We start from the raw sequence: 21,533 nt of genomic DNA, 5'->3' as shown, positions 1-21,533 counted from the left end.
TGTCAAATGACATTAATACCCCCTGCAAAGAACCACACAGGCGTCTAAACCGGAACCAAACCGGAACCAAACCGAGAAACAGCGGTTCGGTTTACATCAAGCTACACCAACACCAAGGTACTGGAAGACATTTAATTCACGTGTGAAATTGATACCAAACAAGCATTCTTTGTTATTGCATTAATTTGAATAGGAGCCATTGGCTTTGGCTGTAATATTACAAGCTATAATCAGTAAAACTAAGAACAAAACTCAAAACAAAATGGTGATAAGTGGTCCAGAAGAACCAAGACAAGACTCAGAAGTCCTGTGTTTTCGTCGTCATCAAGCAAACTGATGTTTTAACCCTCGAGAGGAGAGACAGAGTCCTTTGTTTTAATCAAAACTAGAATTTGATCTAGCAGTGTACTCAGCAACGAGCTTAGCAAAAGATGATGACTTGTCCTCAAGCAATCTCCCTGGCGAATCATATTCATCGATGAGTCCTACAGAAAAAAACAAAAAACTCGTTATCAGTATGAGAAGATACTTCTGGTTTGAAGCATTTTGATGTTTTGTGATTATGAAGAGTTTCATTCAGACAAACCATTGCTCAGAAGCAGAACCATGTCGTTGTTTATGACAGAGGATATTCTGTGAGCAATGGTTATGACAGTGCAATCTGAGAAGTGTTGTCTTAACGTATGCTGAATCAGGTTGTCAGTTGCAGTGTCAACCGAAGCAGTGGCTTCATCAAGCACCAATATTTTGCTTCTCTTCAGTAAGACTCTGCCAAGACACACCAGTTGCCTCTGCCCCATGCTCCAGTTCTCTCCATTCTCGTTAACTGTGTATACTCACAGATTTCAGTATTTTATCAGTTCCACAGAACAGGTTCATCAATGTCATTACAGTGATCCATTTGCAGTGAACAAAACTAACCGATTGAATCGAGTTTTCCTTCTTTTCTTCTCACTTCATCTCCAAGTTGGCACTTGTCAAGGGCCTAAACCCACACAGCAGAAACATCAGTTGAAGTTGCAAGTTTTACTCTGACCAAAGAAAGAGCGTGTCTGATTTTCAGAAAGAACATTGACCCACCTCCCAGATTTGATCATCCGTGTACTCTTCAAGAGGATCCAAGTTACTTCTCACTGTGCCTTCAAACATGGTTGGATCTTGAGGTATAATGCTTAGTCTTGAACGCAAATCATGCAGTCCAATGGTTAGGATATCTACTCCATCAATCCTGATTTCCCCAGCTGATGGTTCCACAATCCGGAAAAGGGTCTGTATCAAAGTCGATTTGCCACTTCCTGTCCTTCCTACAATTCCTGTCTTTAGCCCTCCTGAGAAGGTGCATGTTATTCCTCTCAGCACGAGAGGCATATGGGGAGCATATCGAACCTACATTGTCATGTTCAACCACAGTTGGCATGAAGAAAATGACACAAGAAGCAGGCTCTGAAGAACCAAGTTTCAATACGGAGTGCACAAATATACCTGAAGATCACGGATCTCCACTTCTCCGTGTGAAGGCCATGATTGCTTAGGTCGGTTTGATTCTATTACAAGAGGCGGTTCACTGGGAATGCTAGTATACTGAAGTATTCTCTCCACCGATATGATTTTGTTCTCGAGATTACAGAGAGTCCATATCAGCCAAGCTTGCATCATATTAAGATTGAGTCCATAAGTCACAGCTAAACCCGCAATGCCTGGAGAAGCAACAAACCAGAGAAAAGAACACACAATCTCAGATGTTGACTAGCAAGGGGAAGAATTTCTTAACGCGGATAAGAAGTCGAGGGAAAAAAAAATACTCGGATCAATGACTCCAGTGGGTATGGAGATCAAGAAAATCAGAGAAAAGGCAAATGTGAGAGAAGATAACATATCCAGGCGGAAGCAAAGCCATTCCATCGCTCCAGCGGAATAGAATTTGGGCCTGGAATAACCATCACTTAGCCTCATGTTATCAGAACGAAATCTCGATTCTTGGTCGAAGCTCCTGATGGTTGTTGACCCCGAAATTGTTTCAGCAAAATGCTGTATCAGAGGGGCTTTGCATACTCCGATTAACCGAGCAAGTTCCCGTGCAGCCGCTATGTAATATCGCTGCACAGTTTAAAAGTTCTGTCAAGTTAGACAATCAGTGTTGGGGACTTCAAGAAAGTACATCTCTTTAAATTGTTGTTCATAGAGTCAAGTCAATTCTCGACGTAGTGATAGCTAGATCGAGAAGATTATGAACAGTACCTGGTACCAAATAGAGGCGGCAACTACAGGGATAAAGACAACAAAAACCTGCCAGGAAACCTGAGACATAACACCTACGATTCCAAGAAGCTGGATAACGGTGATAGCAACTGACGCAAATTGATATGGTATGTTCAAATCCACAGCAGATTGGTCAGTAGAAGCCTGAAGAAGGAATTCAAACATTGATCAGACAAGAGAAAACAGAAATTCTCACTAAGACACAAATAAACATATGCAGTTACAAACTTACCCTATTCAGGATCCGTCCACTTGGAGTGGAATCAAAGAAAGACATCGGGGCACGGAAGATGCAGTGGTGCATCCTATGGAAGAGTTCAGTGGCAGCCTTGTAACCGGCCGTAACGAGAAGTGTGGCTCTTGCAAGAATGCAGAGAGAACTTCCAAGGGCCAAAGCCACATACACAATCATTAACGTCGAGCCGTTCACTGGAGGTTCTTCTTCCTCAGAAACAGGAGTGGCCCAGGCCATCCAGTAGTTGCTTCCAATCTGTAGAACCTGAAAGAGTATCTGTGCTAACAATATAAAGGGCACAAGGGCTCCTCCATAAGCCATCGTTATATATTTCCAGTACACCGTCAAAGCAACACTTCCTTTCTCCCTCTCTTCCTCCTCGACCAGTTGTCCTTTCGGCTCACCAGAGTCTGCTTTATTCTTCTCCCCGTCCTCCTTTTCTTCTTTCGGCTCATGCCCAATATCATCACTCACTACACCTTTTCCCTCACCAAAGGTTGTATCAATGGAATTAGACCTGGCATCAACAGAATCAACTACTGACAAAGCCTCCTGATGGGCGCCTACAAGCTCCATGAAATCTGTTCCAGAATTTAGAATATCACTGTACTTTCCAGCTTGGGTGATCTTCCCATCTTTCATGACCTGAGCAATAGAGAGTTAACCAAGGTCATTCAATGTATCAACGGTTTAAGAAAAAACAGAGAAGATAACACAGATTATCCACATACCAGAATGAGATCAGCTGCAGGTAAGAACTCAACTTGATGGGTTACATAGATAACTGTTTTCGAGCTCAGTAGCCCAAGTAAGACCTCCTGTCAGAACAGTTCAAATGAAAATCATACTCTACTGAACAGATGATGCAAATGAGACACAACTCATCACATGGTCTTAAATAAAAGATTCTCACCATGTAGTAACTTATATAAGAGAGAAACTAGAAATCACAATTACAGGTAAAAATGAAAACTGTACCTTAAAGAGATGTGACCCTGTATGAGCATCAACAGCACTGAAAGGATCATCGAACAGATAGATATCTGTGTCTTGGTAGAGAGCACGTGCGATCTGTATCCTTTGCTTCTGCCCACCGCTCAAATTGATACCTCTTTCCCCAATAACAGTCTGATCGCCAAACGAAAGTATCTCCAGATCTTTATTCAAAGAACATGCTTCAAGTACCCTTTCATATCGTGTTCTCTCCATTGGCTTACCAAACAGAATGTTATCTTCAATTTTACCGCTCTGAATCCAAGGCGATTGTGCAACATAGGCCTTCGTTCCACAGACCTTAAGACTTCCAGATATCTTAGGTACTTCTCCGAGTATGGATGAAAGTAAGCTCGATTTCCCCGAGCCAACAGTACCACAAACTGCAACTCTCATCCCATGAAAGGCTTTGAAACTAATGTCTTTCAAAGTTGGGTGAGAAGATGACACATCCCAAGAGAAAGTACCATTGGTTACTTCTACTGCCATGTCTGAACTCTCCCTAGGAAGTCTCTCCACCACATCTGACTGTAAATCGTCTAGACGAAGGAAAGATGCGATTCTATCAAGGGAGACTTTTGTCTGAACAATCATGGATATTGTGTCAGGAAGATTGTAGATTGGCTCTTGCAAAATCCTGAAGGTTGCCAGAGCAGACAGTATTTTCCCAGATTCCAGGGGAATTCCCAGAAACATACAAGCACCAAATGTGCAGACGGACACCAGAGTAGGAGCCCCCCAGAAAAAAAAGCTTATAACTGCCGAGTTATAGACAAACCTTTTCAGCCATCCTTCCTCATCTTTCCTGAGGTCTCCGATCTTGGACAGAAACTTCATCTCCCACCCCTGAAGTTTGAGAATCCTCATGTTCCTTAAGATCTCGGACGTTGATTTCATCCTTTTGTCCTTGGATGTCATTAGCTTGTCCTGAAACTTCTCTTGCATTCTCCCGAACGGAAAATTCACCAGCATAACTAGAACAGTAGCAACTAAAGCAGCTATTGATGCTAGCCCAAGATTTCTATACAAGATCCAAAGAGCTAAACAGACTTGCAAAACAACCATCCAAGGGTCATGCATGTACCAACTAAAATCACCAATCCTCTCAGCATCCACTGTCATAAAATTTATAATCTCCCCGCTGGTGTGTCCCTGCTTTGACTGGCACGAAAGGGTTAAACCCTTTTCGTAGATCATCGCGACCAATGCAGATCTCATCCTAATCCCCACCTTCTGCAATCTGAAGAACCAATGCCTTTGTGAGAGGCACTCCACAAGCTTAGCAACAAAGAAAGAAGTGACCAACACATATCCTTCATTTTTGAACAGCCTTCGTCCATTTAGGTACTGAACAAAAGTGTCAATGAGAGCGGGCCCTACGTATGAGGCAACCGTGTAGACGAAAGCAAAGAAAGCCGTCAAGAGAATTTCCCACTTTGCCGAGAAGAACAGTGCGTTTACAAGCTTAAGTGTGGTCACCCCACTGCTCTCACCAGTATCTGATTGAAGCTTGCTCCTAAAAACTGGGGCCAACCCAACTACACTATCACCACTATCAAGTTGAGGAACATCCTCAAGGTCAATGGTCTTCTTATTTCCAGAGTCTATCAGTGGAGTCATCCATGAGAATGTCAAAAGACTGAGGATCCCAGCACTTGAGTAAGGAGTTCCCTCCTTACTCTCATTGGCTGTATCAGGCTCTGCTGTGCCATCGACACCGTTTAGGAGGGGTTCTTCCAGAGGTTCACTGCTTTTGCCTCCCAATTTCCTTAGGAAAGCAACATAACAGAGAAACATGCCGATGCTAACCGTAACTACGTCATACACTAACAGGAGAACTGGTACTAGTTCGCGTCTCTTGTACAAAACAATGTCTACAACAAGACAGAAACAAGAAACAGCGAAATAGAAAACCAGCCAAAGTCCTAGCAGAAACGGCAACTTTTGCTCATCAGCCCTGCAGCGATGCGAGTAAATCGAAACAGAGGCCCAAGCAATAGCTGCCAATAGAAATCCTACGGAAGAAACTAGCTGGTAATCATCAGACCAAGAGCTCTGATACCAATAGAAACAACTCAGCGACATCATCACAAGATTGATGAGAGACAGGCCTAAACTGCAGAAAAGAGCCGGTGTATTTGCTAAACCGCTCATTTCCTTAAACCGTTCATCCTTCAAACCCATAATACCCGAACCCCCCACTTTCTTACAAACCCATGAACAGAACATAATCAGCAACAAAAGGAGGTGCAAGAAACCAGAAACCCCACGTAGGAAAAGGGGTTTAAGAAGAAAAGACCCAAGCTTTGAATACATTACAGATTCCGAAAACGAGAACAACATCGTCGACATACCGTTGTGGGTGGTAGAGCCGAGGAAGTCCATGATTGGTGTTCTCTGTTTTCGATGATTTCAGGAGGTGGGTCAGATTAGGGGTATAGAATTGTCATCGAGAGAGAGATTTATAGACTGGGCGAGTCAATGAATCCAAATATCGTGGGAAAGTCGTTCCTTGATGAGCACGATTCACGAAACGGAGACGAAGGGAGGTCCCCGAGCTCCACCGCAATAAGACAAAAGAGAGAGGACGTCAAAAAGAAAGAAGCTGTTCCTGTGGCCGTAGTTTTGCTTTGGTATTAAGAGAGAGAGAGATGATAAATAATTAATCTGATCTTTGTCATCGAATCTGTTTCTGTTCAGACTCGTTTCTGTATGCAATCTGTTTCTGTTGCGATTTCCTTTTTTTATATTTTGTTTAATTAGTCTTTCGAGTTTTTAACCTAATGAATTTCGCTGTTTTACAAAAAAAAAAAACATTTTATTAGGGTATTTATTTATGTTGACAGAAATATACAAAATATTTATTAAAACCATAAAAATTTACACTAACGTTATATCGTGAAATCTAATTATGTGTGTGCTGTAAAAAAATCGAAATCTCGATGTTCTTGAATATAACGCTATAGGTCTCTATTATTTTACCTCATGTTCCTTCGATCGGCTTATTTTATCGTATGAGGTGATAATTATTTTTATAATACGTTTCATTCCCCAATAATAACAGAGCAGTAAGCGTCGGTCCATTGTGTCAGATTCAGTGTACTGTACCAATAATCATAATAATAATAAATAGTAAGTGGGTTTTGTTAGGATATTTATATCATTTTCCCATGGTGCCTCATTTTTCCAAAACGATTGTGTTTGACTATTCTGTCTCTAATGACAAAGTTGTTTTTGCCTTTGATTGATCCCTTACCATTTATAAATTAAAAATAATAATAATAATAATAATTCGGGACAATAGACTTGTAACCATTAAAAAAAACTTGGAACATAAGTGGTTAATGTCATTGTCTAGGTGACCGTAAAGAAAGAAACTGGGTTTGCCATTAACTTGTAAATGATTTCCGTATTTATTCGTCAACTCTCCCAAGTATTTTTTTTAATTGTGAAATGTTAATAACCATGTCCATCTATTTGTAATGAAGACCTTCGCCCACCGAGATATTTACACCAATTTTATTTTCCTCTTTAAACATCTCTAAAATATATGGTTTTGTTTTTGTCTATGAATATTTGAATTCAATGCACAGAATCCAACGATATATTACCATAGTCAAATCGAATTCGAACTAACGAGAAAACAATTAAATGTAAAAGTAACAAAACAATACAGACCACCGGACAGAAGACGAAGTTGGTTTTGTAGGTCACGTGAGGGTGTTTCTCTCCTCTTATTTCTGGCATAATATCTCTAATTTCATAAATAGATTCCATAATTAATGAGAGTTTCACGAGTGGGAGACCAAAGATCAAAAGGGATATGGGATCTTTGCTTTTTGTCATGGGAATCGACATATGCTTCTTTGTATACGAAAATTCTCGGAGGTTTCGTCATCCCCTCCGTCACTCCCTTTGACTCCAACCATTATCATCTATTGGGATCCTCTTCATTTGCTTGGTGCCCAAGCAACTACAAACCAATGAAATGCATTAAATGAATCCCTCAATCTCCCCATAAAGTATTCTGCGATGATACTATTTTCTTGACCAATCACACGTTATTTTTATATACTCTCCTTAACCGGAAATAAGAAATAACAATCAAATCTTGCATGAAAAAAATAAATTTTCATACACATTTGAAAACAGACGATGCATGCACCAAACACATTCCACACAGTTGATTTCCCTTTCTCGCTTGTAAACCGTTTAAATTTGATTTCTTCTTCCTCATATGCAAACGTCGTCGATTTATGTTTTTGGTAAGCATTTTGAATCTTCCCTATTCGTCTTATAATTTCCCTTTTTACCCGACTTTGTTCCTCAATTCGTCTGCTATAAGTTGACGCAGCACATATAATTTTCACATTGACATCACCAAGAAGAAGAAGAAGAAGAAGAAATCGCCACAAGAGAGAAGTTGTGTAAAAGATCCTAGTATGAGTAATGATCCAGGATCTTCCATTTTCTTGCATCTGCTGTTATTGCTGACACTGTTTGGCTCATGGGTTTGCAACAAAGTGAAGGTCGGCCAAAGCAGAGACGACGACGAAAGATTCAACAACAATATCATGCCGCCTCTAAAGTATCTCAAGTTTGCTCTTTTATCCTCTGTGACTCTGTCTGTCTTAAATCTGGTGCTGTTCCTCTTGAGTTTCCATGGAAACGGTTGGTTTCACTGTGAACCAATCAACACGCTTGATTTTCTCTTGGCGACCATTGCTTGGGCCGCCATTTCCATCTACTTGAACTCTCTCTTCCCTTGTCCTTCTCTGAACCAAAAGTTCCCGTTTTCTCTGAGAATATGGTGGGTTCTCTACTCTGTTGCTTCTTGTTGTCGCGTTGTGCTGGACGTTGTTCTGTACAAGAGACACAAACCGGTACCTATTCACCTTGTTACGTCTGATGTAATGGCTGCCAGCATCGGTTTGTTTCTGTGTTATGCTTGTTTCCCAAGGAAAGAGGGTAATGAAAGCATGGACCTTCTGAAAGAGCCGCTCCTGGATGCTACAGATAGTGCAGAGTCAAGGAAAGGCAAAGCCAGTGATGACGCCACACCTTATTCGAAGGCCGGGATCCTTAGCATAGTGAGTTTCTCATGGATGAATCCTTTGATTGCTTTAGGGAACCAGAAGACTATAGATGCAGAGGACATTCCCGGACTTGACCCTAGCGACAGAGTAGAAGGGCTATTTCAGATCTTTAGGAATGGACTCGATAGGAATGTGACAAAGTTTAAGCTTCTAAAGGCGTTGTTCTTCATAGCGCCGCTAGATATTTTCGTGTCAGGTTTACTTGCTCTTCTACACTCTGTCTCTATCTATGTTGGGCCGTACCTCATGGACACTTTTGTTCAGTTCTTGAATGGCAGGAGACAGTACAGAAACGAAGGGTATGTTCTAGTGACAACTTTCTTCATTGCCAAGGTTGTGGAGTGTTTATCACACACGCACGGGTACTTTAGGTTGGTAAAAGCAGGGGTTAGAATGAGATCGGTACTGGTCTCAATGATCTATGAAAAGAGCCTGACCCTTCCATCTCATTCAGAGCAGAGACAAACAAGTGGAGAGATCATAAATCTCATGACGGTTGATGTTGGGAGAATCGCTGATCTGTGTTGGTACCTTCATGACCCTTGGTTAGCAGTGTTACAAGTCACTCTGGCTTTGTTGATTCTGTACAAAAGTCTTGGCCTTGCATCATTTGTAGCATTTGCTGCAACCTTAGTGGTTATGCTGGTGAATTTTCCGTTTGCAAAACTGGAAGAGAAGTTTCAGGACAAGTTAATGGAATCGAAAGATACCCGGATGAAGAAAACCTCTGAGATCTTACTGAACATGAAGATTCTTAAACTTCAGGGGTGGGAAATGAAGTTTCTTGATAAGATTCTCGAGCTGAGGCGTCAAGAAGCAGGGTGTTTGAAAAACTTTGTGTATAACTCTGCAGTAATCACTTCCGTTCTGTATAATTCGACTTCTTTTGTGTCAGCATGCACATTCGGTGCTTGTCTGCTTCTTGGAATTCCTCTTGAATCAGGAAAGATACTGTCGGCTCTTGCAACGTTTAGAATTATGCAAGAACCTGTCTACCAACTTCCTGATATGATCTCAACGTTCGTTCAGTCAAAGGTATCTCAACAGAATCACATCTTTTCTTTGTCAAGATGATTTGCAGTCAGATGCTGCGGAGATACTTCCTTCTGGTAGTTCCGACATTGCGGTAGAAGTAAACAATGGAGCTTTCTCTTGGGATGCCTCGTCTCTTAACCCGACTTTAAGAGAAATCAGTTTCAAAGTAAATCAAGGTCTGAAAGTTGCAATATGTGGGTCTGTCGGATCGGGAAAATCGAGCTTGCTTTCATCTATACTCGGGGAAGTACCCAAGAAATCTGGAAATCTGAAGATTTGTGGGACAAAAGCATATGTCTCACAATCACCATGGATTCAGAGTGGAAAGATTGAAGAGAACATTCTGTTTGGCAAGCCAATGGAAAGAGAATGGTATGAAAGAGTTGTTGAAGCTTGTTCTTTGAGTAAAGACTTGGCTATACTTCCATTCGGGGATCAGACAGTCATCGGGGAAAGAGGTATAAACTTAAGCGGTGGACAGAAGCAACGTATACAGATCGCTCGAGCTCTCTACCAAAACGCAGATATCTATTTGTTTGATGATCCTTTCAGTGCAGTAGATGCTCATACTGGCTCGCATCTCTTCAAGGTAATAAGAGATTCCATATATTTCAGAGCACATCCTTATGTTATGATTCATGTTACAGTGATACATGATACTTCATTGTCATGATAACAGGAAGTCTTGATGGGCCTTCTGAATAACAAAACAGTCATATATGTAACTCATCAAGTTGAATTCCTGCCTTCTGCTGATCTTATACTGGTAAGTGACTTGTTCTATATCCACCGTCTTGCCTTCTTTTTCTAATTCAGATGAGAAAAAGAACGGAATGAAAATCATTCTCGGTAGGTTATGAGGGACGGGACGATCACACAAGCTGGGAAGTACAGCGAAATCCTCAGTTCAGGAACAGATTTCATGGAACTTGTAGGAGCACATAATGAAGCCTTAGCATCTGTTGATTCAATTGAAAAAGGAAGTGTTTCAGGAAAAGAACACAGAGTTTCGGCTGAAAATGCAGCAAATACAGAGAGTAATGGAGGAATCAGAGAAGAAGAAGAAGATTCATCTGAGCCACAAAGACAAGTTCAAGAAGAAGAGAGGGAGAAAGGTAAAGTCGGGTTCAAAGTGTACTGGAAATATCTGACTCTAGCGTATGGAGGAACCCTTGTTCCCTTCATACTGTTAGTTCAGGTTCTCTTCCACCTTCTAAAGATCGGAAGCGAGTATTGGATGGCTCGGGTGACTCCTATCTCCGCTGACCTGGAACCTCTGGTGAACGGCTCTACGTTGATTATAGTATACGTAGGTTTAGCCGTTATGAGTTCTTTCTGCATTCTCATCAGAGCAATCCTTGTTGCAATTGTCGGTCTCAAGATTGCTACTGAACTCTTCAACCAAATGCATCTACGTGTTTTCCGTGCCCCGATGTCCTTCTTCGACACCACCCCGACGGGTCGGATTCTGAATAGAGTTAGTAACAATCACAGCCTGTTTTTATTCATCAGATTCATTGAGTTTCTTGCTCTGATAAACGTGGCTTCCAACCTTGTTTTTAGGCCTCGACGGACCAAAGTACCGTGGATTTGGAATTACCGAATCAGTTTGCGTCTTTTGCTACCGCTGCTATCAGCGTATTAGGAGTTATCGGGGTGATGGTTCAGGTCTCTTGGCAGGTTCTCATTGCATTTATCCCCGTGATTGCAGCTTGCTTCTGGTATCAGGTATTATTCCTCCTATCCAATCCTTCATCAAGAAATCGTTCTTGAAACACTATGCAAATCCAAGATTTCATGTTGAATTTATTGAGGTATCATCACTTCATTATGATGATGTCAAATGAAGCGTAAACATTTGTATATGCAGCAACATTACATATCAGCAGCTCGGGAAATCACAAGGATAGCTGGAGTAAGCAGATCGCCTTTGATACAGCATTTCTCCGAAACACTTTCGGGCATAACAACTATCAGGAGCTTCGATCAAAAGTCGAGATTCTGCAAAGACAACATGAGGCTGAGTGACTGCTATTCTCGGGTCGTGTTCCACTCCGCCGGAGCAACAGAATGGCTCAGCTTCCGCCTCGATGTATTATGCACCGTCGCTTTTGCATTGTCACTTGTTCTTTTGGTATCTGTGCCTCAAGGAGTCATTAATCCAAGTGAGTCCACTTCCCTCGCATCAAAATATGTTTTCTGCTTTCCTCGGATCCCAAAACTCTTTACCTTTTCCTATTTGCATTGTTTTCTCTTCTTCTCGCAGGCATTGCGGGATTAGCGGTGACATATGCGCTGAACTTGAATGGTTTGTTGGATTGGCTTGTATGGGTTCTCTGTTATCTCGAGAACAAAATCATATCTGTGGAGAGAATACTTCAATACACAGACATTCCAACTGAAGCACTTCTCGTGGTAGAATCAAATCGGCCTGAGAAATCTTGGCCTTCGCATGGAGAAGTTAATATCTGCAATCTGCAGGTGATTCAGACTCCACCGTTACTGTTTCCATCGAGTTTACGAACTCATGGTTTACTTCTTCTTGTAACACTGAATGATGAAAACATATGCAGGTAAGATATGGTGGGCATTTGCCTCTGGTGCTGCGTGGATTAACATGCACGTTCCCAGGAGGCTTGAAAACAGGAATCGTTGGAAGAACAGGAACCGGCAAATCAACTTTGATACAAGCTCTTTTCCGGATCATGGAACCTTCAGCTGGAGAAATCAGGATCGACGGAGTAAATATCTTGATGATTGGGTTGCATGATTTGCGCTCTAGGCTAAGTATCATACCTCAAGATCCGACCATGTTTGAAGGAACTGTTCGGAGTAACTTAGACCCACTCGAAGAGTACACTGACGAACAAATCTGGGAGGTTAGTCGACTTTTGTTTCTGGAAAATTGTCTGCAGATGACAGATGACAAGGGAAGCTTCTTATGCTGTTGTTTTCCTGTCTTTGCTCTTTAGGCCCTCGACAAGTGCCAGCTTGGAGATGAAGTAAGGAAGAAGGAAGGGAAGCTAGATTCTTCAGGTAGTACGAATGTACAAGTTCCGTGTTGGATGATTGTATGTTCTGCATTATGGTTTGACGAAACATGGGATATTGCAGTAGCGGAGAATGGACAGAACTGGAGTATGGGGCAGAGGCAACTGGTGTGTCTTGGGAGGGTCTTGCTCAAGAAAAGCAAAGTGTTGGTTCTTGATGAAGCCACTGCTTCTGTCGATACCGCAACTGACAACCTGATTCAGCAGACGTTGAGACAACACTTTTCAAACTGCACAATAATTACCATAGCCCACAGAATATCCTCTGTCATAGACAGTGATATGGTTGTAGTCCTAAACCAAGGTAATCAGATTGCACCAAACCATTTCTCAGACTGCGAAGCAATGAGTAACACAAGCATTATGTTCCTATGTGCAGGTCTTATCGAGGAACATGACTCACCTGCAAGATTGTTGGAAGACAAGTTTTCATCTTTCGCCAAGCTCGTGGCTGAATACACAGAGAGATCAGATCCCAGTTTCAGAAAAGCCCTGAGAATCAAAGAGCAAGACAATGCATTTGTTGTAATGGCAACAGGGCAATGATTATGAGATGTTCAGGTTCTATGTTTACAGGAAACGGAAATAGATTGCCATTGACAAGGAGAGTAAAAGAGAGCAGAAGTGAGGTCACTGTAAGCAAGTGTTTACCAAGTAACACTTTGAAATCTGCTCTCTGGTAAATGGAGTGACCATACGAATTCACATTATTTGATTTAGTGAAGAACCATGCAACATCCTCATGCAGCCTATATTCAGTAGGAGAACAACTCTCAAAGCTAAAATCCACAAAGACAACAACTTTTTTATATTACATAATCAGACCATTCTGATATATGAGATGTCTGGTCCATGGTTAGACCCGGAATCTTGTCAAGCTTCACAGGATTCACCTTCCCACCCATCAATCTCGCCGGATTTCCCACTGCCGTCGTTCTCGGCGGCACGTCCTTCAGCACCACCGAGCCAGCTCCGATCTTGGCTCCGTCTCCGATCTTGATGTTCCCCAGGATACAAGTCCCTGCTCCTATCAAAACCCCATCGCCGATCCTCGGGTGACGATCACCACTCTGTTTCCCTGTTCCTCCGAGCGTCACGTTGTGGAGGATCGAGACGTTGTTTCCCACAACCGCAGTCTCTCCGATCACAACGGCGGTCGCGTGGTCCAGTAAAATCCCGCGTCCGATCTTCGCTCCCGGATGGAAATCGACGGCGAAAGCCTCCGATACTCTGTTCTGAATCAGCAAAGCCAAGATTTTCCGGTTTTGGGACCAGAGCTTGTGAGCGATCCGATGCGCTTGGCATGCGAGAAAACCCTTGAAGGTGAGGAAACAATGGACGTAGCTTATGCAGGCTGGATCTCGTTCCTTGACCGCCAAAAGGTCATACTTCACGGATTCCACGATATCGGGGTCTTCTTCAAGAACGCTGAAGAACAGATCGAAGAGCGTGTTGCTGGGTAAATTCGAATTGCTGAGTTTAATGGAGAGGATATTCGCCAACGCGGTCTCCAGAGATCGATGAGAAAGAATCGAAGCGTAATAGTAGCTCGACAAAATGGGTTCCCGCTCGACGTCGGATTTCGCTTCTTCTTGCATCTTCGTCCAGACATGGTCGATTCCGGTGTCAACGTCGAGATCGTCGACGAGGGGGCGAGTGTGGAGGGTTTTCGTCTGGTTCCCGTTGATGGGCACTTGGGAAATCCGATCCGAGAAACTGGGTCGGTAGAAATTCAGGTACCGGAACCCAGAATCATCGTCCTGAGGCCTGTTGGGATGGCGAGAAAGCTGGGGTTTCCCAGTTCTTGCCGTGTCGATGCACGCCGCCATGGGAGCAGAGGAGGTTTGGAGACTATTGTTGGAAGGAGAAGAGTTGAGCGACGCGATTAGAGGGAGAGAAGAGGGAGGGAGAAGGCCATGCTTTTGCTGAGAAGACCAACGGAGCTTATATAGGGAGAGGGAGAAATGGCGGCGACCTGCGACCGGGAACATGGGAATGAAATTTTCTCGGGAAAAAAGTTTTTTTCTTTTAAAATACTGATGGAAAATGGGAGAGGTAAAGAAGATGTACACATCACTACTATATACACATCATTTATAAGGGCTCTCTCACTCCCCTCATGGGCTAAAAATAGTTTAACGAGCAATCATTGATATAACAACGTATTATTTTTTCACTCGAAAACAAATATTTTATATTATCGTTTTTTTTTTGTATTTTGAACCAACTACTTCTAAGTTCTAACACGAATCTAAAAGTAATTTTATTATAATTAAATTATATCATTCTTCTTTAATCCACCTACTTCTAAGGTGTGAGAAAAACTTGAATCAAATGGAATAGTGGATAAATTAAATTACATTAGATAACATGTAACGTGGTTATTGATGTGTGTGCGTTTAGGGATACATTGGGAAAGAGAAGATGCTCCTTCACATGTTTTTGGTGCCACCTACTTTTTGTTCCTCCTTTTATTTAGACATGTTTTCATTTTATTTGTACCAAAACAATCAACAATGGATGATCTCAACAGTCTCATGTTACCCAACATATGTATATACACACACACTCTCTTAGTCGGTGGTCCAATATCATCTAGAGTAAGAGAATGCTTCTTTCCTGTTACTGTATAAAAAAAATGTGATCTTATGGTAAAATATACATTTTAAGGCCCTTCGGGGCCAGATCAGGTGATAGGGAGCAGGAGGCAACTCCTTGAGGTGGGGGATCGAATCCTGCCGTCTCCTTTTCTCTGACATGTTCGCATGTCAACCTATCATAATGAGTTGATTTATCTCCTACGTGTGTGTTGTAGGCTCGTGTGTGTGGGCTTGGGGTTTGATCCGCATGCGCCTAAACCCAACTACGACCCGAACGTTAGGCGCACCTGGTGGCCAGGTCCGGTGGGAGACTGTTAGGCGCTGGTGATAGCCAATTCGTCTCCGTTTGTACGGGTAGGTAGTCACGGAGTTTCCCAATATATATAAAAAAAAAAAGGGTACAAAACATATACATATATTTGTTTGCCTGAGCAAACCGTGACGCAGCAGCAGCAGCCTCATGTGTGGTGGCCTTTGACTTTGACTCCCCAAAATCCCAATTCCAGTGGTAAAGACTAAAGAATATCTAATCGATTACTACTTGGAATTTTCAACTAGGACCGTCTTTACTGACTTTTTATTGACACTGATATTATTAGCTACTATTTTTAAAATTTGATGAGATAATATAAGACGTTACAAAAATGTTACAAGTCACCATCATTAAGCCAAATTAGAGAGAGAGAGAGATGCAATTAAATTTATTATTAATGGCATCAAAAGAATATCGATAACAAGACAACAATCAAAATTGTGTGAACCATCGAAGGGCACATCAAATGCCACGCTTTGGGGGCCCTCCAATTTCGTTGGTATACATTTTACGAGATCCAGAAATTACTTTATACTATAAAAGAAAATTTAAAAATATAAAGGTTCTTTCTCTCGGGTATTTCAATTTCAGCCATTGAAAATTTCTGACCCTTCAAGTTCCTAGAGAGCATTTATTTGCTCATTCCTTTTCCTCACTATTCCAATACATAAAATCTCTTTCATCTTCAAACAAATATTTTTGAAAAATAAAACAAACTCCAACAAAAATAATTTCCAAAGGAAAAAGAATATTAGTTGTTTTAGATGATTTCACATTTTTTAAGAAAACAAAGAAAATGTCACATATACAATCGTTTTATTATTAGGAACGTTTGTGGGCGATATTTTAACCATACCACTGACATGACAAGACGCACTTTCTAGATTGCAAATTTATTCGAATGATTTTTTGGAAGAAATAAAAAGATAAAATGGATGGTGCCACAAGACTTGTTATCGTTCTTTTTCTTTGTCTGTCCTAAACGAATATTAGTCACACCAATATCTTAAAAGCATATGGCATGAGGGTTTTAATATTCTCCACACTTGTTTCTTTTTTGTTAAATATCATAATATTATACAAATGTTCCGGCCAACCCACACACACAAAGAGCCAAACGGCTTCTAAGGAAAAAGATTCAAGCTTTGATAGGAGCTGTGGCTCACTCGCATCTTGGTAGATACCAGGGTTCCATTTCGGCTTACCAGTGCAGTTGATCTGAAACAGTTTCTGTTCATGCGGTGAGTCCTATGGGGGGACGATCATACGTTGCTGAGAAAGGAAATAACAAAACTTGGTCAGAGCTGAATATGGAAAGACGCAGAAGCATCTTAACAACACCTGGTGAAGAAGCTCAGTGAACAGATAGGTAGAAACTCAACTAGAGATAATGGAGTTTACATGCTCAGCAAAGACAGAGAGATATACACATATTATATTTTGCAAATCCAAGTAAAGAGATTACCTGTGCCTTCAGAGCTTCACCTCAACATCTACTCCAGCAGGAAGATCAAGTTGCATCAAAGAATCGATCGTTTGGGCTGTAGGGTGCAGAATGTCGATCAAGCGCTGATGGGTCCTGATTTCAAAATGGAACCTTGCGTCCTTGTGGACGTGCGGGGACTTGAGAACACAGTAGATACGTTTCTTGGTCGGTAATGGCACCGGACCCATTGTCTTTGCGTTGGTATTTCTTGCCGACTCGAGTATCTGCTTGCATGAGTCCTCGATGAGAGGCACCCAGTAAGACCTAAGCTTGATCCTAATCTTTTGCTTTGGCGCCATCTGCCAACGAGATCCGTCATCTTAAAGAGATGCAATTTCCGCTGAATAGAAGCCTTGAAACAAAACTCTACTAGCACAAACTCATGTTTCACCCATAAACAAAGGAATATTGGCAATGCATCATAAAATACCAAAAGATAACAGTAATTCAGACAAATCTTAGAGCCTTCCCGAGTAAAATATTCCTCAAGGCTTACACTAATCTCTACCGTTATCTGGTAACAGTTGTTCCCAACTGTACAAGAATATACTAAGAAAATGGTAAAGGACATCACTTCAGGAGGATAGCAAACTTCCTAAGGCTAAAACAATATAGCAAACCAGAAATAGAAGTTCCCCAACAGAGTGACATTCGAGTACTGTTGCAGCTTGTCAGGATATATATGTGGTGAGTAGAATCTGGTGAAAGGCAACCAATTCATTTCATGGAGTACCTTATCCACATCTGCACTGATCGAAGGAACGCTTGGAGCCTGAATTCGCACGAGAAACAATGGACAAATCAGAAAAAGAAAATGAGTGTTCACCAAGCGTAACCTTTGCATTTCGATTAAGCTCATGTGGGAGCCGAATTTACCAAAAGAGAGGAAAAGGTGAGAAATTTGTCTCAGTAGCCAAACAGAAAGTCCCGCATTTTTCAATACGCGAAGATTCCAGCAACGACAGAGAGCGAAATGTGTACCTCGGAGTCATGGGAACCGGATTCTTCGAGGATTTCAGGAGCTGGGTCGAGGGCTTGAGGAGCAGCGAAGACCCTTGACGACGAGGAGGGTATAAGGACGCAGGAACCGAAGCCGCCATGGATAGAAGAGGAAAGCAAGGAGAAGGGAGAGATCTTTTGTTTAGAGTTAGAAGCAGAAGAAGTTGGGATTACGAGAGAGGGCAAAAGGATAGAGGATACAGAAGAAACCGCCATGGACGAAAGGATCACTCTGTTCTTCAGTTCAGGAGAGAGTTATCCAAAAAAAACCAAAATGTATTATTATTTAAAACCCATATAGCATAAAAGCCCATACCAAATTATACCCATTGGGCTGTAGAACTAAATTATATATTTTAGGCCTTTAAAATAACAGTATTATATTACGAGCTCGGCAGGTTTATTATAACTATATTATGTATAGTATATGTAATAATATAGTTGACTTCGGAGATGAACCAAAACACGGAGACAAAAATGCAACAAAACCGATGGAAAATTCTGAATCCCATTTCGGAGATGATTCGAAGTATCTTAGCCCAAGCGACGGAGGAACAAAACAAAACTTCGTCTCTCTCCATCAAAATGCTCTATACACACAGAAACAGCCTTTCTTACCTGTTCGTCCTTCAACGCCTCCAGAATCGGCCTTGCCCACGTTGTTCTTGCATCCGCCTGCTCATCATCATCCGTCATCAACCAAACCATACATCCATTATCATTCACAAGATTTGCGAGAATCACCTTTGATACTCTCGTGAACGCTCTCGGAATTCTTTTGCTACATCTCTTCTCTCGTAAGACGTTAGGACCGTTCTGATGTCTGCTGGGCTGTTACGGGCCACATCTGCATTGTTCACCAAACCCAATCTGTCAACACACACTTCCATTCTAAAACAACTCCCACCATTAATAAAATAATACACTTACATTCGAGGAATGGAATGAGGTCTAGCAGGGCCGTGTCGTCCTGTTCAAGCTTGTAAGGCTTGATCGGCACGCAATTCTCCGGCTGAAGGCTTGTCTCAAATGCATTCCCGCTAACATAAAGAATCTTCTTAGGATCTCTGTTCAGCTTCGACAGGTCCTGCATATGAGAGCTACAAACTGTTGAGTCCCAGAGTTTTTGGTGGAAGATATAAGTACATAAAACCAATTGAGGCATACTCTATAGTGCTTTCCGTTCTCATATTTTGTAGCACCCTTTGCAAGCCGATAACGTATGTACTGATTCGGGTCCAATCTTTCACAGACTGGAGCTACATACTACAAGACAGAAATAACAAAGAGTTAAAATTCAATTTCTTCTCGTGGAGCATAAGCAAAGACTATATGAAAATACAAACAGCATACCATATCCATCTGATCGGAGTACACGACGATCTCATAGTACTTGGCAAGATGTTCCAGGAAAGCATCAACACCAGGTCTTTTGAATGTCCTCCACCCTCTGTCACGCTTTACATAGCCCAAGGAAGAGAAAATCATAGATAATCTTGCTTCAATGATAAATCAGTTTAAGGACACTCTATTCCTTGACCTGGATTCTCAGAGCCATCGGATATTTATTGAACTCAGCCAGTTACAGCATGCGTTGTGAATATTCTAGGGCTTAAAAAAACAACCACGTGTCAAAATCAATATGATCATCACCTTCCAGTCTGTATAAAGCAGCGTCTCATTTAAATCAAGAACAAGAGTGAAGACATGTTGTTCCGCAGGATGCAAATCTGGAAGAAGCTTCTCCGAGAGAGGTTCAGTAAATTCCTACAGTAAAAGCCAGAGAAGATAAGAATTCTGAAAAGGTATCAAAAGATGATTAGAAATCATGAACTTAGACTATGCTCTGAGTCAGCTAAAGGCTTACTCGAACATGTTCTTCCACAAGTGCCCTCAGCTCTAAATACATTTCAATTGCTTTTGCCGGAACTGAACAAGATACAAGAAAAAACAAGAAATCTAAAGTTTAGCAGACAGTAGCTGCCTGCAGATGCAGACTAGTAGAAGCAGAGAAGCGCTGAAGGTCATACCTGCCATTGCAGCTGAATAGAGAAAAGCTTGATACTTCTGCACAAAAATAGTGCATGTAGAACCTTTTAATTCATACAACATTACAACCACAAAAGTGATCTTTTAAGCGAAACAAATCGTAGGTTTTATAAGTTTTGAGACTAAATAGCACTGCAGTGAAACGATCTTTCCACACATAGATAACAACCAGATGAAATAAGTGTAATATAATGCAAATGGAAACATGAAGATATGATAGTAGAACAGTCAACTAGATAGCACACCAGTGAAACGATACTCGCATTAGAGCTTCTTCACAAAATTAAACACAAAGGACAGACCGATCACATCAACCAAATCCTTTCGTTATGGAAGCAATAAAGGAGAGACCAAATCTCAGAAACAGGGATCAACTGAACTCACATCAATGGGCGAGGCATCATCTGCTGGCTCCCTCTTCACTGACTCGCGGAAAGCCTTGGCCTTTTCATCAACTTCATTCAAAGAGTAAGCTGCCACACAAAGACACAACATTCATATAAACAGAACCAAGGTTATCAACCTCGGTAACAACTCGCCGGTAAGCCGTACAAAAATTGTTTCACGTCTCAACTAAATGTAACTAAGAATAATACAGAACCGACTCTGAAAGAATTAAAACACAAGTACCTGAAGACAGAACTCGGAAAAACAAATGCCGACGCCATTATCATACCACATTCGCATCCCTCACATTTCCAGAAGAATAATATAGACATACGAAATCAAGATTCGAGGGCAAGGCAAAACAAGAACAAACCATATGTGACGTAACCAGCAGCAGCAGTAACACCAGTGAGCGCGCTGACGACTCCGTACGTGAGATACTTAAGTAATTTCCGCTCCTTAACCGGAGCCGCCGCCGCCGCCGCCGCGTCCGGTTGAGGCGGAGGTAGATCGGAGATGATCGACTGACCGGCGGAGATTCCCGGCTCCTTAACCGGGGAATTTGATGAAGCTGCTTCCGAAGAGAAGATCCTCAGATTCCGGGACCCAAATTTTGCTAATCTCGAGATGAAGCGGGATCGAAGAACGATCGACGCCATTTCCTCCTCTTGTTTGATCCGTGGGGTTGAAGACTTAGGCTGGGTTTTGACGAAAGAGATAACGAAAAAGGAAATAATAAGGCTCTGTTTGGAAACAGGGATACGAACTCTTTTAAAGAGTCCAGTTTACTGTTTGGAAGGCGGTTTAGGTCAGTTCTAGCAATCACTAATCTCCTTGATTTCATAAAAGGTCTGACTGATGGGCTTTTAAGGCATATTATTTTGTTCTGATTCTTTATTAATGGGCCTTTATTGGATATCTTAATCAGACCCATGGGTTTTTTTAATCGCAGCTTTTTTTTGGGCAAGTTTTTCTTATTAGCAAGGATAATATTATTATTTAGAAAATGAAATTATAATAAAGTTACTAGT

General features: G+C 41.7%; 5 protein-coding genes and 1 pseudogene across 7 annotated transcripts; 2 read left to right on the top strand and 4 right to left on the bottom strand.

Annotated features, from left to right (window-relative positions):
• Positions 1-148: 148 nt before the first annotated feature.
• On the bottom strand, positions 149-6,147 carry LOC104822740 (ABC transporter C family member 3). Its single transcript, XM_010554076.2, has 10 exons — positions 3,473-6,147; positions 3,226-3,312; positions 2,492-3,139; positions 2,239-2,403; positions 1,803-2,097; positions 1,483-1,697; positions 1,081-1,386; positions 922-985; positions 587-826; positions 149-485 (listed from the first exon to the last, which is right to left on the bottom strand). The coding sequence occupies exons 1-10, from the start codon at positions 5,870-5,872 to the stop codon at positions 376-378; spliced, it is 4,530 nt and encodes a 1,509-aa protein (XP_010552378.1). The 5' UTR covers positions 5,873-6,147; the 3' UTR covers positions 149-375.
• Positions 6,148-7,902: 1,755 nt separating this feature from the next.
• On the top strand, positions 7,903-11,996 carry LOC104822739 (annotated as a pseudogene).
• A 13-nt stretch (positions 11,997-12,009) lies between these two features.
• Positions 12,010-13,214, top strand: LOC104822787 (ABC transporter C family member 7-like). The gene is made up of 4 exons (XM_019203554.1): positions 12,010-12,497; positions 12,591-12,654; positions 12,733-12,972; positions 13,048-13,214. Exons 1-4 carry the CDS (start codon positions 12,186-12,188, stop codon positions 13,212-13,214), a joined length of 783 nt encoding a protein of 260 aa, XP_019059099.1. The 5' UTR covers positions 12,010-12,185.
• A 124-nt stretch (positions 13,215-13,338) lies between these two features.
• LOC104822738 (serine acetyltransferase 1, chloroplastic-like) lies at positions 13,339-14,726 on the bottom strand. Its single transcript, XM_010554074.1, has one exon. It carries the CDS (start codon positions 14,657-14,659, stop codon positions 13,475-13,477), a length of 1,185 nt encoding a protein of 394 aa, XP_010552376.1. The 5' UTR covers positions 14,660-14,726; the 3' UTR covers positions 13,339-13,474.
• Positions 14,727-16,560: 1,834 nt separating this feature from the next.
• LOC104822735 (30S ribosomal protein S10, chloroplastic) lies at positions 16,561-18,714 on the bottom strand. The gene is made up of 5 exons (XM_010554069.2): positions 18,685-18,714; positions 18,049-18,298; positions 17,801-17,839; positions 17,047-17,366; positions 16,561-16,853 (listed from the first exon to the last, which is right to left on the bottom strand). Exons 2-4 carry the CDS (start codon positions 18,280-18,282, stop codon positions 17,055-17,057), a joined length of 585 nt encoding a protein of 194 aa, XP_010552371.1. The 5' UTR covers positions 18,283-18,298; positions 18,685-18,714; the 3' UTR covers positions 16,561-16,853; positions 17,047-17,054.
• LOC104822737 (mitochondrial import inner membrane translocase subunit TIM50-like) lies at positions 18,282-21,240 on the bottom strand. 3 transcript variants are annotated; one of them, XM_010554071.2, is made up of 11 exons: positions 20,876-21,240; positions 20,500-20,588; positions 20,097-20,133; positions 19,934-19,995; positions 19,720-19,833; positions 19,420-19,524; positions 19,234-19,332; positions 18,997-19,153; positions 18,811-18,913; positions 18,685-18,741; positions 18,282-18,303 (listed from the first exon to the last, which is right to left on the bottom strand). In XM_010554071.2, exons 1-10 carry the CDS (start codon positions 21,159-21,161, stop codon positions 18,696-18,698), a joined length of 1,098 nt encoding a protein of 365 aa, XP_010552373.1. In that variant the 5' UTR covers positions 21,162-21,240; the 3' UTR covers positions 18,282-18,303; positions 18,685-18,695. The 3 variants fall into 3 exon arrangements, with proteins under 3 accessions (XP_010552373.1, XP_010552372.1, XP_010552374.1); XM_010554070.1 differs by lacking the exon at positions 18,282-18,303 and having other exon boundaries at positions 18,523-18,741; XM_010554072.1 differs by lacking the exon at positions 18,282-18,303 and having other exon boundaries at positions 18,523-18,741; positions 20,097-20,130.
• Between the last annotated feature and the right edge of the window lie 293 nt (positions 21,241-21,533).

Source organism: Tarenaya hassleriana, unplaced genomic scaffold (genome assembly GCF_000463585.1).
Source record: "Tarenaya hassleriana unplaced genomic scaffold, ASM46358v1 Cleome37, whole genome shotgun sequence".
NCBI lineage: Eukaryota > Viridiplantae > Streptophyta > Magnoliopsida > Brassicales > Cleomaceae > Tarenaya > Tarenaya hassleriana.
Note: the sequence above shows the minus strand (reverse complement) of the source record. Positions and strands in the feature narration are given on the sequence as shown.

What these genes read in the sequence shown, in the direction of transcription:
- LOC104822740 (XM_010554076.2), bottom strand. Translation starts at nt 5,872, where the DNA reads ATGGACTTCCTCGGCTCTACCACCCACAACGGTATGTCGACGATGTTG. An exon ending in CAGGGTCACATCTCTTTAAG is followed by an intron (nt 3,313 to 3,472) that starts GTACAGTTTTCA and finishes CTGTTCTGACAG; the next exon opens with GAGGTCTTACTTGGGCTACT. An exon ending in GGTTCTGCTTCTGAGCAATG is followed by an intron (nt 486 to 586) that starts GTTTGTCTGAAT and finishes TTTTTTCTGTAG; the next exon opens with GACTCATCGATGAATATGAT.
- LOC104822787 (XM_019203554.1), top strand. Translation starts at nt 12,186, where the DNA reads ATGCAGGTAAGATATGGTGGGCATTTGCCTCTGGTGCTGCGTGGATTA. An exon ending in CTGACGAACAAATCTGGGAG is followed by an intron (nt 12,498 to 12,590) that starts GTTAGTCGACTT and finishes TTTGCTCTTTAG; the next exon opens with GCCCTCGACAAGTGCCAGCT. An exon ending in AGGGAAGCTAGATTCTTCAG is followed by an intron (nt 12,655 to 12,732) that starts GTAGTACGAATG and finishes GGGATATTGCAG; the next exon opens with TAGCGGAGAATGGACAGAAC.
- LOC104822738 (XM_010554074.1), bottom strand. Translation starts at nt 14,659, where the DNA reads ATGTTCCCGGTCGCAGGTCGCCGCCATTTCTCCCTCTCCCTATATAAG.
- LOC104822735 (XM_010554069.2), bottom strand. Translation starts at nt 18,282, where the DNA reads ATGGCGGTTTCTTCTGTATCCTCTATCCTTTTGCCCTCTCTCGTAATC. An exon ending in CCGGTTCCCATGACTCCGAG is followed by an intron (nt 17,840 to 18,048) that starts GTACACATTTCG and finishes GTGCGAATTCAG; the next exon opens with GCTCCAAGCGTTCCTTCGAT. An exon ending in TCAGTGCAGATGTGGATAAG is followed by an intron (nt 17,367 to 17,800) that starts GTACTCCATGAA and finishes TCTCGTTGGCAG; the next exon opens with ATGGCGCCAAAGCAAAAGAT.
- LOC104822737 (XM_010554071.2), bottom strand. Translation starts at nt 21,161, where the DNA reads ATGGCGTCGATCGTTCTTCGATCCCGCTTCATCTCGAGATTAGCAAAA. An exon ending in TTGTGGAAGAACATGTTCGA is followed by an intron (nt 19,834 to 19,933) that starts GTAAGCCTTTAG and finishes CTTTTACTGTAG; the next exon opens with GAATTTACTGAACCTCTCTC. An exon ending in TGCTTTATACAGACTGGAAG is followed by an intron (nt 19,525 to 19,719) that starts GTGATGATCATA and finishes GGCTATGTAAAG; the next exon opens with CGTGACAGAGGGTGGAGGAC.